The sequence below is a fragment of the Aspergillus saccharolyticus genome (assembly GCF_003184585.1).
Source record: "Aspergillus saccharolyticus JOP 1030-1 unplaced genomic scaffold BP01scaffold_4, whole genome shotgun sequence".
Taxonomy (NCBI): Eukaryota; Fungi; Ascomycota; class Eurotiomycetes; order Eurotiales; family Aspergillaceae; genus Aspergillus; species Aspergillus saccharolyticus.
Window position 1 is genome coordinate 596,932 of NW_020290614.1, and position 13,711 is coordinate 610,642.

Sequence of the window (13,711 nt, forward strand, 5' to 3'; positions counted from 1 at the left end):
CTTAGGATTAGTAAGTAGTACTTATCCATGAGCTCTAATTGCAAAACTGATGGTTGATGCTTGTATATGTTGGTGTGTATACGAAGGCAAGATCATGGCTACGTCATTTGGAGGGCGTGCAAGGGTCGATATCAGATATTCGCTTTCACAACGAGTGAGACCTAGAGGCATGATATAGCTTGCGAAATATGAATATTTCGAGTCTGTAGGTCAAATTGGGTCTAGAATGCACTAAAAGATAGCATCCGGTGTATCGACGATTCATGACGCATGTCAGTTCATAATTCAGCTCGCTCACCCCATCAGCACTTTAGTACAGAGTCTTCAATTCCCACAAAGGTAATCTCGGATCGAACTTGTCCCAGACAATCTTATTCTTCTCACTCAAATGCGCACCCTCATTTGTGATCGGGATCAGCGGATCAGTATCCGTGATCTCCTGCTGACTGAAGCCCCATCGGTCCCGCGGAATCCATACCATTGGCGTCCGGGAGGTAATGCACGGCTCAAAATACGCATTGTTCTGTTCCTCTTCGGAGTATCGGATCTCCATGTGGTCACGGGGAACCTTGCCCCTAATGGCAGCGTAGTCGCGGTAAAGGTTGGGATGAAACCATCTCCAGGCGGACTGCCATTTGCCTCGGATTTGCAGAGGTGAGGGGCTTGTGTCAAGAGGCGTAGATGCCGCCGAGGCTTCTTCTTTGGCGAGTTGAGCGGATTCCTCGACGTCTAGGGTACGAGGAAGAAAAGAGTTCAAGGGTGCAAGGGCTTCGTTGAGGGACATGTGGGCAAGCACGGTCAGGATCAGATACAAAACCATGATTACCAACGGCCCAATGGCACCTTTGATGGCGAAGAGACCAATCATACAGATGTCAGCCAAGTAAAGACCGGTCATTAAATGTTGGAGAGCTCTGGGGTAAACCAGACCCTTGGTGTCGATGCGAAGATCGTACACAAAGAGAAAGTTGTAACGGTAGGCTTGATAGACAAGGTAGAGGCCAACAAATGCGAACCCAAGGATCAATGGAGCAATGCAGGAGTATGTGAGCGCTGATTGATTGGGTTCAATTAGCCAGATGTACAACAATCAGAATGTGAATTCATACCTATTACGCCCATGTTGGTGAACACAGGAAAGACATTCCCCCAGCTAAGACTACTGAGCGTAGCCCATCGTTGGTACAGACGGCGTGGAGTGCGGTCGAGAAAAGTGGTGATGAACTTGAAGACCACTGCTCCAGCAACCTGCACAACTGCCATAGAGCTCAAGCCAAGGCCTTGAAGAAGAAAGTATGATATGTAGAAGTTAGTGGCTTTCGGAAGGTTTTCAGCGAGCAGGTCTTTGGCGGATAGCGGATTCTGAATGATCTGCGCAGTCGCCGCGGAGGCCGCAGATGTCAAAGTCGTGACAAGAAAAACCTGCACTACTTGGAAGCAGAAATGTGCACTCTGGGTAAATAATTCAACACGAGCATCAGAAGGTACACCCGCACATCTGGCACATGCTGTATATCCAGTGAGAACCAGTTCGACAAAGGAGGTAGAGGTGGAAGCCATACCTCGACAAATAACAGGAACAAGTGACATGAGCATAGACAGAGCAGCGGATGGCAACAGGCCCGAGATGAGACCGATTATCACATCGGGCAAATCATTGAGAAAACTCAAAAATGGCAAAAGGTCGGTTAGAGAACTAATGTTCGAGAGTGTGCCGACCATGGCGGATGGAATTGACCAGAATATAACCAGTGCCGCCAGGCCTCCCTGAACCAAGAATCTGCGCCCAATGCGCTGCCACCAGCTGAGGTTCAATGCAGACCATACCACCTCGTTTGGAGAGATACCGATAAATCGTGGAGTCATATGCAGCGGCTGATGATGTGAGAGTGTCTGTAAGGCGATTTGCGCATCATTCTGTGTATGGAATTCTATGAAGACCGCCGAGAGATTCTTCATGTTTCCATTCCTGTGCTTTTGTTGGAGGCTGTTAACCTCTTCAATGACCTTGACAAGCTCGGCCCGCAGCCAGCGAATCGTATCAACCTTCTTGCCAAACAGCTTGGGGCGATGAGTCGGCCTTCTCACACCGTGATACCAGCCCGAAGTGTCTGCTTCACGGTCATGATAGGCATCAGTCTCCAAGCAAGCCTTGGAAATTGAAGCTCCTTTCCGGATGGCTTTGAGACGAGCCGAGTTTGCTGCCCTGATAAGCTTTGTTTCGGCACTTTCAAGTCTAAAGGCTAGTTTGTCTCTTTGTTGAACCTTGCCGTCCAGCTTCTTACAGTCGGAGGTAATCCACATACGCCGTATTGATTGTCCGAAGACCTCTCGCAAGGTCTCCTCATTCTTGTACTCTTCGGGCACTGACATGAAGAGTACCGTTCTTGATGAGATACGGCGCGCATAGGCAGGGGAGTTTAGGTACGCTTGTCGTAAGTTTGCATAAAATACACTCTCCCGAGTTATAACGAAGAACACAAATGCTTCAAGATGTCAGTAAGCTGAAATGATTACCCTGCGCAGATGGTCTTACTGAAGAAAATACACGCCGTGAGAGCATGAGCATAGTACCGCTTGGAATCCACGACATTGCTGAAACTCAAAGCATCAAGTTGCGTGTTTCCAGCGCCTCCGGTAGCATGTATAGGCAGCAGTATAGGCCAAGTAATCACACATCCGGTGAAGCATGTTGCAGACAATACGCGCAGAAATCGTAGAAATAGGTAACCATCCAGGGATGAGTTGTGCAATACTTGAGCATCATTGATCTTGAAGAACTCGCCAAACCAGTTGACAAAGCCGGAGGGCAACCGTGGGGCTCGCTCACTACATCATGTCTAAGTAAGCCGTTGAGACATAACAGAAGTGCGGAGAAGGCCACGTACTGTTTGTGCCAACATGGCAGATGAGTTCTTGGGGCATACCACCGCAGCTGAGTCCGTCGACAGATCAGAAATAAGCCAAACCAGAAAGCTGCAATCACCAAGGCAGGAATTAAAGTTGTGAGAAATGCAGAAAGGGACGTTGAACTTCCACCAAGCCCGAAGTCCCCCATTACATCGGAGCTTGTCGAGGAAGCGTTGCCCCGCGAGGAGCCAATATTAGGATCATTGTTCGAGCCCTGATCAGTCGATTAACACTTGGAAGTCTCAGAAGCGCACAAAAGACTGGGCATACGAGAATGTCTGTCCGCTTCACAAGCGGATTCAGCACGGCTCGAAGAGCCATATCACTTGACTGCAAAGCTGCAATTGGCAACTGTGATAAAGAAGTCCAAAGGGTAAGCTGTCCTGATTTAAAGCTGCCAGAGGAGGACGATCGCATTCATGTCTAAGAACGAACGCGACAAGCTTCCAGATTGCGGGTTGTGTACCGTGTATTTGTGCGATGGCGTGTCGGACCTGTCATTTGAGGCACAAGCCACGCAAAGGTACATAGCCTGGAAGGGCTGAAGCTGCAAAGCACGCACGCTAGCGCAGTGTGACTCGAGAGAAGGGCATATAGCCAATGAGGGTAGAAAGAATGTTGATAGCTGCGTGCCATTGTTGGCTGCGATTTTCTTAGTGGTCCTGGGCTGCGATTTGCTTATCTGGGATGCTGTAGATCAGAAGCACGAGATGGCACACTCAAAATTGTGCTGTGAAAGAATCCCTTCACATCTGCAGGCAGAATCGCCCATCTTGACATGGACCTGTACGATCGGCGGGTCTTGAGCGAAGCTACGCTCCAGGTGAAGTACCTCAGAGGTGTATCAATATGCGACTATGCATGAGACCAAGCCCAGGAAGGACAGTCTCGCAGGACATGGCGACTCCCAATGGTTCCTGATTCTTTGGACAAGCAGTGTGGAACCAATAGAGGATGGGGGCGCTGCCGATCGGTGGGTCCTGCAAATCAGCCCGAACTGAGTCAGTGCCAGCCTGCCAGCAAGGGATGCCTGCCTTCGTAGGAGGCCCCTTTGGTGCACCACGGCACGCTGGAAAAGTTGCATTGTGGAATGCTTTCTTGCTGGGATAAATGATTGGAGTGAGAACTTCTTTGCATCAAGAGCTAAACAAGCAGTATGAAATCTCGGGAATCTGTCTCTGGCTTTGAATATTTCTTCGGGCCAAGTGAGTGCTGACAGCTCGGGATTTTCAAGTGGATCACATAGTAGTTCTCCGAGCGGGGAACGGAGTGCGAACATAAGCCCCACTAGATCTATCAGACTCGTAGTTATGTCGGGGAGTACGAATGACTGAGGGGGCCGGACGAGAAGCAAGATGAACTGCTGCTCATTGTGATAAAAGTATAGTTGATGATGGTGGGGAGACAAGGGAGAGGATACAGTGATGATTTGAGACCTTACTCCATCTGGTTAGATTGAGAGCTCAGGCACCCACCTTTTCCTCTTAAAACCATTTGCATAGCACCCTAGCAGCTATTCTACTCCATACAAGAGCTTCGTCATGATAAAGCGTTCGTGAATTTTTGAGAATAACATGTTTGCTACCTGTGAGTCTATGATATGACATCTGGGCATACCGCTCAAAGTTACCCCACCACTCGCAACTGGCAAAAAGTCCTTTCAACATACAGATAGACCCAATATGCAGTCAGCAGAATATCACCGCTTGATTCTTTCTCCCTCGAGTATAGACATCAAAACAGAGCTTGCATCTTCCAAAGCGTCCTCGATTATCGGGATAGAGCTTGACGGTGCCATATACGCGATGAAACTTGTAAGCGAAAAAGCGTTTCTACCCCACTATCACTAACGTATCAGTATCACGATAACAGATTCTGGACACTCAGAGGGGGGCCGGTGATCTGAATCAATTTCGGTGCAAGCTGAATGCATATACAATTCTGCTCAACCATGGCGTATGTGACAGCGGACTTGTTCCGCGATTCTATGGTTGTCGAGCGGCTTGATCCAGCTGCATTTCAGCCAGCGCTGCAGCAGTTTGTTCACGACAAATTCCGTCCGAGAGCGATTCTTCTCGAGTACGTCCCAGACGCTGAAATGCTTCGGAAGACCTCTATGACATGGCGATTGAAGGTATTCGACAGATACATCATGCTCGCATGTTTCACCAGGATATATGCTCTCAAAATATTCTTCTTGTGCCCGGCAAGGAGAAGAGACTGGTAAGGATTGATTTCAATGTTGTGACCACATTTGAGAGCCCGGGCCTTCAGGAACAAGAGGACTGTCGATACGAACTATTATTGATTGTGGCTTGCAGCAGTCATGTGGTTTTATTCTAACTTGTCAACCTTTCATGAAGACGTGGCTGGTGACAACCACTTCGTATATCTGGCGAAAGAGTATATACTCCAACATTGTCCTGCAGAAGAAAGCCCAGGTGCTGCAACGTTTTGGAAAACGCCCTCAGAATCGCAGTTGTCCGCGAGGTCCTGCATTCTCTGGAGATTCTCCGCTCCATAACTGACCAACACCTTCTGTGACCCTGTGGCAAAACTAATGCACCTGAAGTCCAGAAATAATCCCCTTTCCATAGCTTGAGATTGCACGGTCTCGGACGTTGTATCAATAGCCTGTTGCGCGACGATGTCGACATCTTCGTCACCCTCACGAGCCGCTCACAGGTGAAAACCCACCAGCACTGGGGAACGGGCTTGAGACCCATAATGTTCCCTCCCCGGTCCCTTCCAGCCTGTTGCCCATCGGCTGACTCGTGTAATGCGGTACGCAACCAGCAGGAAAGCCCTCTCAGATTTTGCTCCAAGTGATGTCAGGAGCCATGGTGAGGAGGTAGTGAAGAGAAGACTGGGATGAAAGGACTCGAAGAATTAAGTTTGCCTGGCTACCTAGTACTGATATATGGAGGCGTGCGTTGCCCCGGTCTCTGGTTGATGTGCTCTTGTTGGATACTAACATTATCACTCTACGTGCTAAGCACTTAAGCTTCATTGAAGAACGAAATCCCAGCACGCGTAGCACAGATATAAGCCAGTCAGTTTGTCACCGATTGTGAGTTCCGTGACAGCTTTAATGCGCATTGACTCGAGAATGCTCCATGAAACCGCGGCGAAGATGGGGTGGCTGTTGGTCCGTCTACATCAGCCTTGGAGCCAATCGAAGCATCCTAAAGCCTACTATACTGCCTTAAGCTTCAGGTTAACAGATTGATCCATTTTGACATGACTCAGTCATGACCCACCCTGCCATGTGATGTAGCCAGTCGCCAGTAAGCACTTACCACCGGCTCTCGGACGACGCTGCGCAGGAAAGACGAGTCAGTTTTTCGTAGTGGTGACGAGCAGCAGCATACTGTAAGCTGTTCTTGTAGGGCTCATAGAACATGCGGTGACTTCCCTGGTGTTGGAAAGACACGCCCCGGGCGCTACGGCGTCCGCCCTTCCCCAGGAGCCCCGGGGCTAAGACTGAAGCACTTTCCCTTTGAATCTAGCTAGGCTCTTTTTGTACTGTTCATCTATAGAAGGATGCATGGTCGGGGTCTATATGGAGTACCTCTGCTGCAATGGCCGCGCATTTGGCTTTCCATGCATGCATGCAGATAATGCAGTCCAGAATGTCTACCGCTACACACAACACACATAACACTCGTTGCTCTCAGAGGGAATCCCCGAGCGGCAATTCATCCTCGTTTCTGATTATACCATTCCTCATCGATGGCGAGGCACAAGGGACACAGCCTCAGTCTATTAGAGCCTTGGCGATGAATTCCTGCCTTGTCATGTTGGCGCTAGCCGCAAGGGTTTTGTTCTCCTCCATCTTCTCCAAGGCTTCATCATACATACTCATGCTACTCGCGCACTTCCCTATTCCCAATGACGTCCATGATAATAAACGGGCTGAGAGCAAGTGGATTGCTGGCAGCGCAGCCCCACACCCAGGCCCTCGGGACAGGAATCGTAGTCTGGTTGCGGATGAGACCCAGAGATGAGGCTTCCATGGCAACCTTCTCGTTGGCGCAATCGTCACAGATCTTCCCCACACGAGGGAAACGGACCATCCCGGCAGTGCCGTCACCGAACACCATCCCTTTATCTCAGCATTGCATGCACCCTGGTGAAAGGTACAGTCAAGTTGACGGGGAAGTTTATCGGCATGGAAAGTCGACACCCACTGGCAGAGACAGCCCGTTCTGTGTGACTCGTTCACCTTGGCAACCCAAACTTCACTTTGGGCCACATGAACGAGATCGATAAGCGCGTTCGTATCCATGGCGCTGGATAGGGTCTCGTTCGAATGGATCTAACTTCCGTGCGGGAATGGGCTGGCCAGAAGGTGTGTGAACGAAGGGGACTGGTCTGTCTTGTGTGGTGGGGCGGTGTATCTCTTCCAGTCCTGGCCTGCAAACATAAGTACATAGTATAGTATCATCGATGATTAGTAGGTACTAGTATGCGAACGAAAGCCCCCCGCCAATTGGGATACTCTCGCCCGTGCCTGGCTTATCTTGATGAGTAATCTAATACGAGGAAATCCCTACACCTTATTCAGGGTTGACATCCTCCTGACTTCTTTCCCAGTAGCATCAGACAAGTTGTCACATACCACGTTTCTAGATAGGGGGTTGATTCAATGACATGGGTAGTCGATGACCCGGGCTTCCCCTTCACAGTTGCCGTGAATTTGGGACAGATAAGCTGCGAATCTTGAACAACACCGAGCCAATTCTCCGCAATCCCTTGAAGTCTCCTGCCTCATGCGGATGAACACGAGAAACCAGCTAGGATTCAAGTGTGGTAGTGAATCATCTTCGCGACGCTCCGCTACCCCGCACAGCCTCGCAATCTGATATAAAGAGCGCACAGATGCGAGCGACAATTGTCCCCTTCGTGGTAACCGTCTGAAATATTTCTATTGCATATATATCAGACATTTTTTCCGCCCTGGCTAATATGTCTCTCCCTGCGACCTTCAAGCAGGCGGTTTTTCGTGCGGCGGGATCGCCGCTTGTGATAGAAGAGAGCCCCCTCACACCACCAGGCGATCGCCAACTCCTTGTCAAAGTAGAGGCTTGTGGCGTGTGCTCTTCGGACCGATGGGCCCAGAACAATGTTTTGGGCGGAGGCTTGTATGTCTGCGCTTGACACCTTTAATCGGCTTTCGTGATACAAGCTGACTTGTCTTTTCCTAAAAAAAGCCCCATCGTCCCCGGTCATGAGATCATCGGCCGCATTGCTGCCGTTGGAGACGGCGTCTTGAACTGGAAGGTCGGAGACCGGGTAGGCGGAGGCTGGCATGGCGGACACGACGGTAATGAGCTCTCTTTCTTGATCGTCTCCCTCCGACCCTTGGACAAAAACTAACTTCTTTCATCAGGGACTTGCGGAGCCTGCAGGAAAGGTTTCTTCCAGATGTGCTCTTCCAAGCAGGTCAATGGCGAAACCAAAAATGGGGGCTGTATGTTCTTTCCTTCGAATCTTTCTGGTTCCGGGGTGCTGAAAGCATTGATCTAGATGCTGAGTACTGTCTTCTGAACGCTGAAGCCGCGGTCCGGGTGCCCGAGCATGTCCCCGCCGCGAAATACGCGCCTATTCTCTGCGCAGGCGTCACCGTCTTCAACTCTCTTCGTCATATGAACATCACCCCTGGAGAGATCGTCGCCGTGCAAGGGCTGGGTGGACTGGGTCATCTGGCCATTCAGTATGCGCGGAAGATGGGGTATCGGGTTGTGGCAATCTCACGAGACTCACGGAAGGAGGCAATGGTCAGGGAGCTCGGTGCGCACGATTACATTGACGAGAGTCGGGTCAATGTGAGCGAGGCGTTGCAGCAGCTTGGTGGAGCCTCTTTAATCATGTCGACGGCGCCGAACGCGGCAATTATTAGTCCCTTGCTGAAGGGGTTGGGTGTTTTGGGCAAGTTGTTGATTCTGTCAGGTGAGTACGCCAGGATGATCTTCGAGCTGTCATTAGGGATGAGAGCTGACCAAAGAATGCTGGTGCGCTTCTTAGTGCCGGGTCCGGTGCCGGTGGATACCTCAATTATGGTAAGCCTGGTTGTTGTATAAATAAGACAGGTTACTAAGTAATCGTGGCCGTGTTAGGTGAGCGGCGGACTTTCAGTGCAAGCTTGGCCATCGGGCCATGCAAATGATAGCGAGGATGCTATTACCTTCACCGAGTTGCAAGATATCAACTGCATGGTGGAGGAGTTCCCGCTTGAAGATGCTAATAAGGCTTATGGTAAGTCCTTCTATCTGTCTTGGGTCATCGAGGAGATGATTTATGCGCAGAGAGAGTTTACGAGACTTGTCCTGACTGGAATGAATTGGGTGTGGAACTCTCTCAGCCACAATCCTCCGCACGTAATCTCCGAGATTTTAAGTGGCAGTCTTCGCAACTTCACAGACTTACTGCGAGATTTTCTTACTGACTGATGTACTTTTCCGCACAGATGCCATGGTCAATGGAACGGTCAGGTTCCGTGCAGTGTTGACCATGAATTAGTCCCTTGGCTCTTATGAGAAAACATGAGCCAAGATCTGGGTCAAGTGGCCCATCGATCTACTCTGTCTCAGATGAATAAAATAGTGGAAGACTTCGGTGTGTCAAGAAAGAAGACCCTTGTTCTCAGCTCCTAGCTCTGCGATGTGGCTTGGAACCACCCGAGCCAGTGGACCGCATTTCCGATTTCAGCCGTGCTGTTGAGATATTGCTTTCTGTTTCGCGATTCTGTATGCGCCAGTCGGTCTCAATTAAGATAGCCAAACCCGGAAAATCGATTCCAATGTGACCTTCAGTAGACGTTGACCTGTAAGAGATGATGACAGAGGGCATGAAGGGGTAGGGATTAGGCTATTCAATAGTCAAGAAGCGTCATGACGCCAGAATCAACCTGATTCTCTTTGTTCTTGGAACCTGTCCATGTATCGGATGCAGGAGCTGCGGAACCTGTCCGTGGATGTTAATATTTCTCGGTTTTCACTCCAGATTGAGTGTCGGCATGGGCCCCTCAAGTGGGACACTGCATCTCGCGAGTCAGGCCAAGCCGGCAGTTGATGGGTCATCTTCCAACACTTTTCGAGCCGTATATGTTCGATCCATATCCGTTATGTCGGTAGGGAGTCTTAGGGGGCTGACGAGCTATTGCCAGTACGGTTGGTCATCTTCTGGGCGGCGAATCAAGAGAGCCGGTAGATGATCGGGAGATTAGCGCAGAGAATTCCTCCAAAGAACTCGAAAGCGGATAGAACGACCAAGGAAACGCCCTCCCATAGGCATACTGTCAGCTAGAGACAAGCCAAGGTAGAATCTGATAGAGTGACTCACAATTGATGTCGCTTGAGCTCTGTGCAAAAACATAAGCTAATCGGGCTGCACTGATGGCGCATGTTTCTGGTCGTGGCCGTAACTAATGACACGAGAAAATGAAAGGCGTATATCCAGGACATTGCAAACTCACAGGAGAACCGACTGAAAAAATTATGCACAAGTCGATTTTCTTGGTAAGATCTCAATAGTTGTGATCCAAAGATAGATAAAGATTGCTCATCCTACGACCGTTCTCGAGAACCATCGAACGGGAAAGATGCCGTAGTAGAGGGCGAGAATTCCAAGCTTGGTAGCAGCGAGGCCGACATTGTACAAGTGACTGGCAACTTATTCTCCTTGATTGAAGAAGTACCTTCTACAAGCGTGGGGTAACAGAGGTCAAGGTACCTTTAGAGATATTTCCAGGTCCGCCAGTGTGAGGGTTGATGTGTGTCTGCCGAATCCATGATCCAAGCCTAGGTCCTAAATAGTCCCTCTATTTTTCGTCGTTTATGCATCCAGAACATACCACAGACCATCATCGTCACTGAGTATGCCACTTCCATTGTCTACCCTTCCAGAAGTAACGTTATCAGCTCTGATAGAGAAGGCATTATATCAGCCAACAATTTGAAGTATTCATCCATGTGAAGCTGAGCTGAGGCAACTAGAGCAGAGATGTCGCCCTTTTCTTTTTTTCTCTGCAGGCTCCCATATTGGCGAGCCTATAGGGCTCAGGAACCTTGTTGTCACGCAATAATGTCTCCCGCGCAAGGCAACAGAACAGGCATTCAATCCCGTGTCCCTTCTCGGAGATCAACGATGGCCCGTCATGTACGATGTCAGACATGGATATGCGTCTATTAACGGCAGCTTGAGACGGCAATCTGACGAGGCTAGGTCGAGCTCCCTACTCATGTCCCTGTAGTCATGTTGCTTCTCAGGACTAAGCTTGCACCGAAATGAGAAAGTGGATGGAAGGTAGAGTAGAACTAGCACTCGGGCTGCGAGTAGCTTCAAGGGTGGAGGCAATGAGAAGCAGTGTGTGGTTGGCAATAAAGAAGTTAGTTACTCCGTAGTTGTCTGAACTACGTAGTAGTAGTCTGGAGGTACCGACGGAGTATGCCACTACATACTACTCCGTACTGGCAGTAACATTGATTTGAGTGACTGGGATCGGGAATTGGGATCGCCCCATAGTGTACTAAGGTACGTAGTAAATTTTAAGTGTAGTGGCTGATACCGTAAGTTACCACTAATCGACTTTGGGCGTGTTACCCGAACGGTACAGGTATCCGTTGTGATCGGGACCTGGTAATCACCGGGAGGGCCGAGAAGTCAAAGGCTGCCTTTCCCCACTTCGCGCCAATCAACCATCGCTCTCCAATCCCTGGCGGGTTAAACGGGGCTGGTGGAGACGATGGAGATGTGGAGATGATCAAATTCCTCCGACCACTGCAGGGTCCTTCCATTCTTAGTAATCACCTTCTTCTCTTGATAAACGACATCTTGGCTATCAAAGACGATGTCCTTGCTCTAAACGACTGTCCAGCTTCCGTTTCACCATCCATGATGGCTGCAGCACAGTCGTCAATTGAGACGGAGATAGTATGCTTGAGAACTAGTCTCGGTGATGTCACGCAACTGCTTCCGACATCCTCGAGAAATCTGCAACAAACGATCGATTCCGCAGACTCATACCGCTTCCTGGCGCACACAGGGGAAATCTACCGTCTTGCGGCTTGTCTGCTGCTGCCTGAAGCGTCTAAACCTTCCTTCCTAGGGTTTACACCTACTACCATCGGAAGACTTCACCCTACACAAATACAGGACTACGTCGACAAAACTCTCACCTTGGTGAATGGTATCATCTTAGAGCTAGACTTTCTCCTCGTATCCTGGCTTCTGTGGCCTCTTTTTATTGCGTCATGCTGTAGTGAGCCAGACTCACCGGCGCAAGCTAAGATTCTGACATTGTTTCGAGCTGCGCGAGAAAAAGCGCCTTACGAAAACACCATGCGAGCACAGAGAATAGTTGAACATTTGTGGCAAAGCCGTAATTTAAATTTGGAAGGAGTATCTCAGGCACGCATTGGCCGCTTTGAATGGGAGGCCGTGGTGGAGTTTCTAGGCTGGCAAACAAGCTTGGCTTGACTTGAGCTACGACGGCCAACAGCACCAGTGCTTATATTATTGGCACATGTTGCTTCATTTACACGCGATATATGCTCTTCAGTACAAAATAGCTCCCGAAACCCAATCGTCCTCGTTATACACAAGGGCCGGACATAGTAAGCTGCTACTTTCTGTTTGAAGACAATAGCGGTGATTCTGATGTTTCCAGTCGGAGAAGTCCCTGGCTCCGTCCAGCTCGCAAGACACCTCGTCTGCATCGTCCGATAGTCACAATTCGGGTCAATAATTCGTCCTTGCTCCCGATCGCGCCGCCTTTTCTCCCAGGCCACGTATTAGCGAAAGCCTATGATCTCAAACACGCCAAGGCAGAAACATGCCAGAAGAGATGAGAATGCAATCTACCGATAGTATTGGTTCAATCTTCGACAATCCACAGTCACACACGGTCCAGCTTGATTATAGTACCACATACGTTATAAAAATAGCTGGCAGTAAGTAAAGGGCTGCCATAACCTGGAGTCAAGTTTCATAGCGTTATAAACGCATTAGTTATGTGCAAGGCTGGACATCTCATAATAAACTTGATATCGAAGCTAATTTCTTTGTGTTTATAGCCTGTTTCTTCTGCTCGGGACTAAGGTTGTCAAGACCATCCGGCAAGCTGGGTAAGCCGGGGCCAAACGTATAGTTCTTCGGTGGCGTACAGAAATCAGGGAATTGAGCTTGTATGAATAGAGGACAGATCTGAGATAATTACTAATTGGTAATTTCTTTAATAACACTGGGCTTTATTAGGAGAAGCCAAAATATTTCCTAGATGTAAGTCTATATGCTATAAAACAGGATCGGATACACCTATTACTCGTGGTTCTTAAGACAAAATTGGGATTACTATTTTCACTTATTTTTAGAAGACTTCGATATTTATCGATTGACTGTGATTTATCAATAAATAGTAGAGTTGATATTATACCTCAATTTCTGAACTTATAATATAAGCAAGCTCGCGCTAGACAATTAATAATATATATTGTAAAAAGTACATCTCTACAAGATATCAGTACCGCTCATCAAATATTATTAACATAGCACAGATACAGGGATACATACAAGAACCAATATCTTTCAATACTAATTAAAATCTATCAACAAAATTGCTGTAACACTATATTCATTTACAAGACAGTTCAATACAAAATAGGTCTTCAGAATCTAGCTCTAGAGGAAGTAGATACTGTCGATATATGATAGGCAACAAGTCACGAAGAAAAAAGACTTCTGTATACTGGAATTAAGATATTGCTAAGCTTCTTCTCAATTTGTATAACTTTATCGATTA

The 13,711-nt window shown here is 48.7% G+C and overlaps 3 protein-coding genes across 3 annotated transcripts; 2 read left to right on the forward strand and 1 right to left on the reverse strand.

The window, feature by feature from the left end:
• Positions 1 to 310: 310 nt before the first annotated feature.
• Positions 311 to 3,058, reverse strand: BP01DRAFT_289624 (putative DUF221 domain protein; the record flags this gene model as incomplete). The annotated part of the gene is made up of 5 exons (XM_025571585.1): positions 311 to 1,053; positions 1,110 to 1,508; positions 1,563 to 2,486; positions 2,537 to 2,829; positions 2,889 to 3,058. The coding sequence occupies 5 exons, from the start codon at positions 3,056 to 3,058 to the stop codon at positions 311 to 313; spliced, it is 2,529 nt and encodes an 842-aa protein (XP_025434494.1).
• Positions 3,059 to 4,447: 1,389 nt separating this feature from the next.
• BP01DRAFT_150690 (uncharacterized protein) lies at positions 4,448 to 5,193 on the forward strand. The gene is made up of 2 exons (XM_025570626.1): positions 4,448 to 4,497; positions 4,769 to 5,193. Exon 2 carries the CDS (start codon positions 4,838 to 4,840, stop codon positions 5,135 to 5,137), a length of 300 nt encoding a protein of 99 aa, XP_025434495.1. The 5' UTR covers positions 4,448 to 4,497; positions 4,769 to 4,837; the 3' UTR covers positions 5,138 to 5,193.
• Positions 5,194 to 7,631: 2,438 nt separating this feature from the next.
• On the forward strand, positions 7,632 to 9,627 carry BP01DRAFT_353676 (GroES-like protein). Its single transcript, XM_025574245.1, has 7 exons — positions 7,632 to 8,054; positions 8,124 to 8,236; positions 8,303 to 8,383; positions 8,440 to 8,862; positions 8,938 to 8,972; positions 9,030 to 9,168; positions 9,380 to 9,627. Exons 1-7 carry the CDS (start codon positions 7,879 to 7,881, stop codon positions 9,430 to 9,432), a joined length of 1,020 nt encoding a protein of 339 aa, XP_025434496.1. The 5' UTR covers positions 7,632 to 7,878; the 3' UTR covers positions 9,433 to 9,627.
• Positions 9,628 to 13,711: the final 4,084 nt, after the last annotated feature.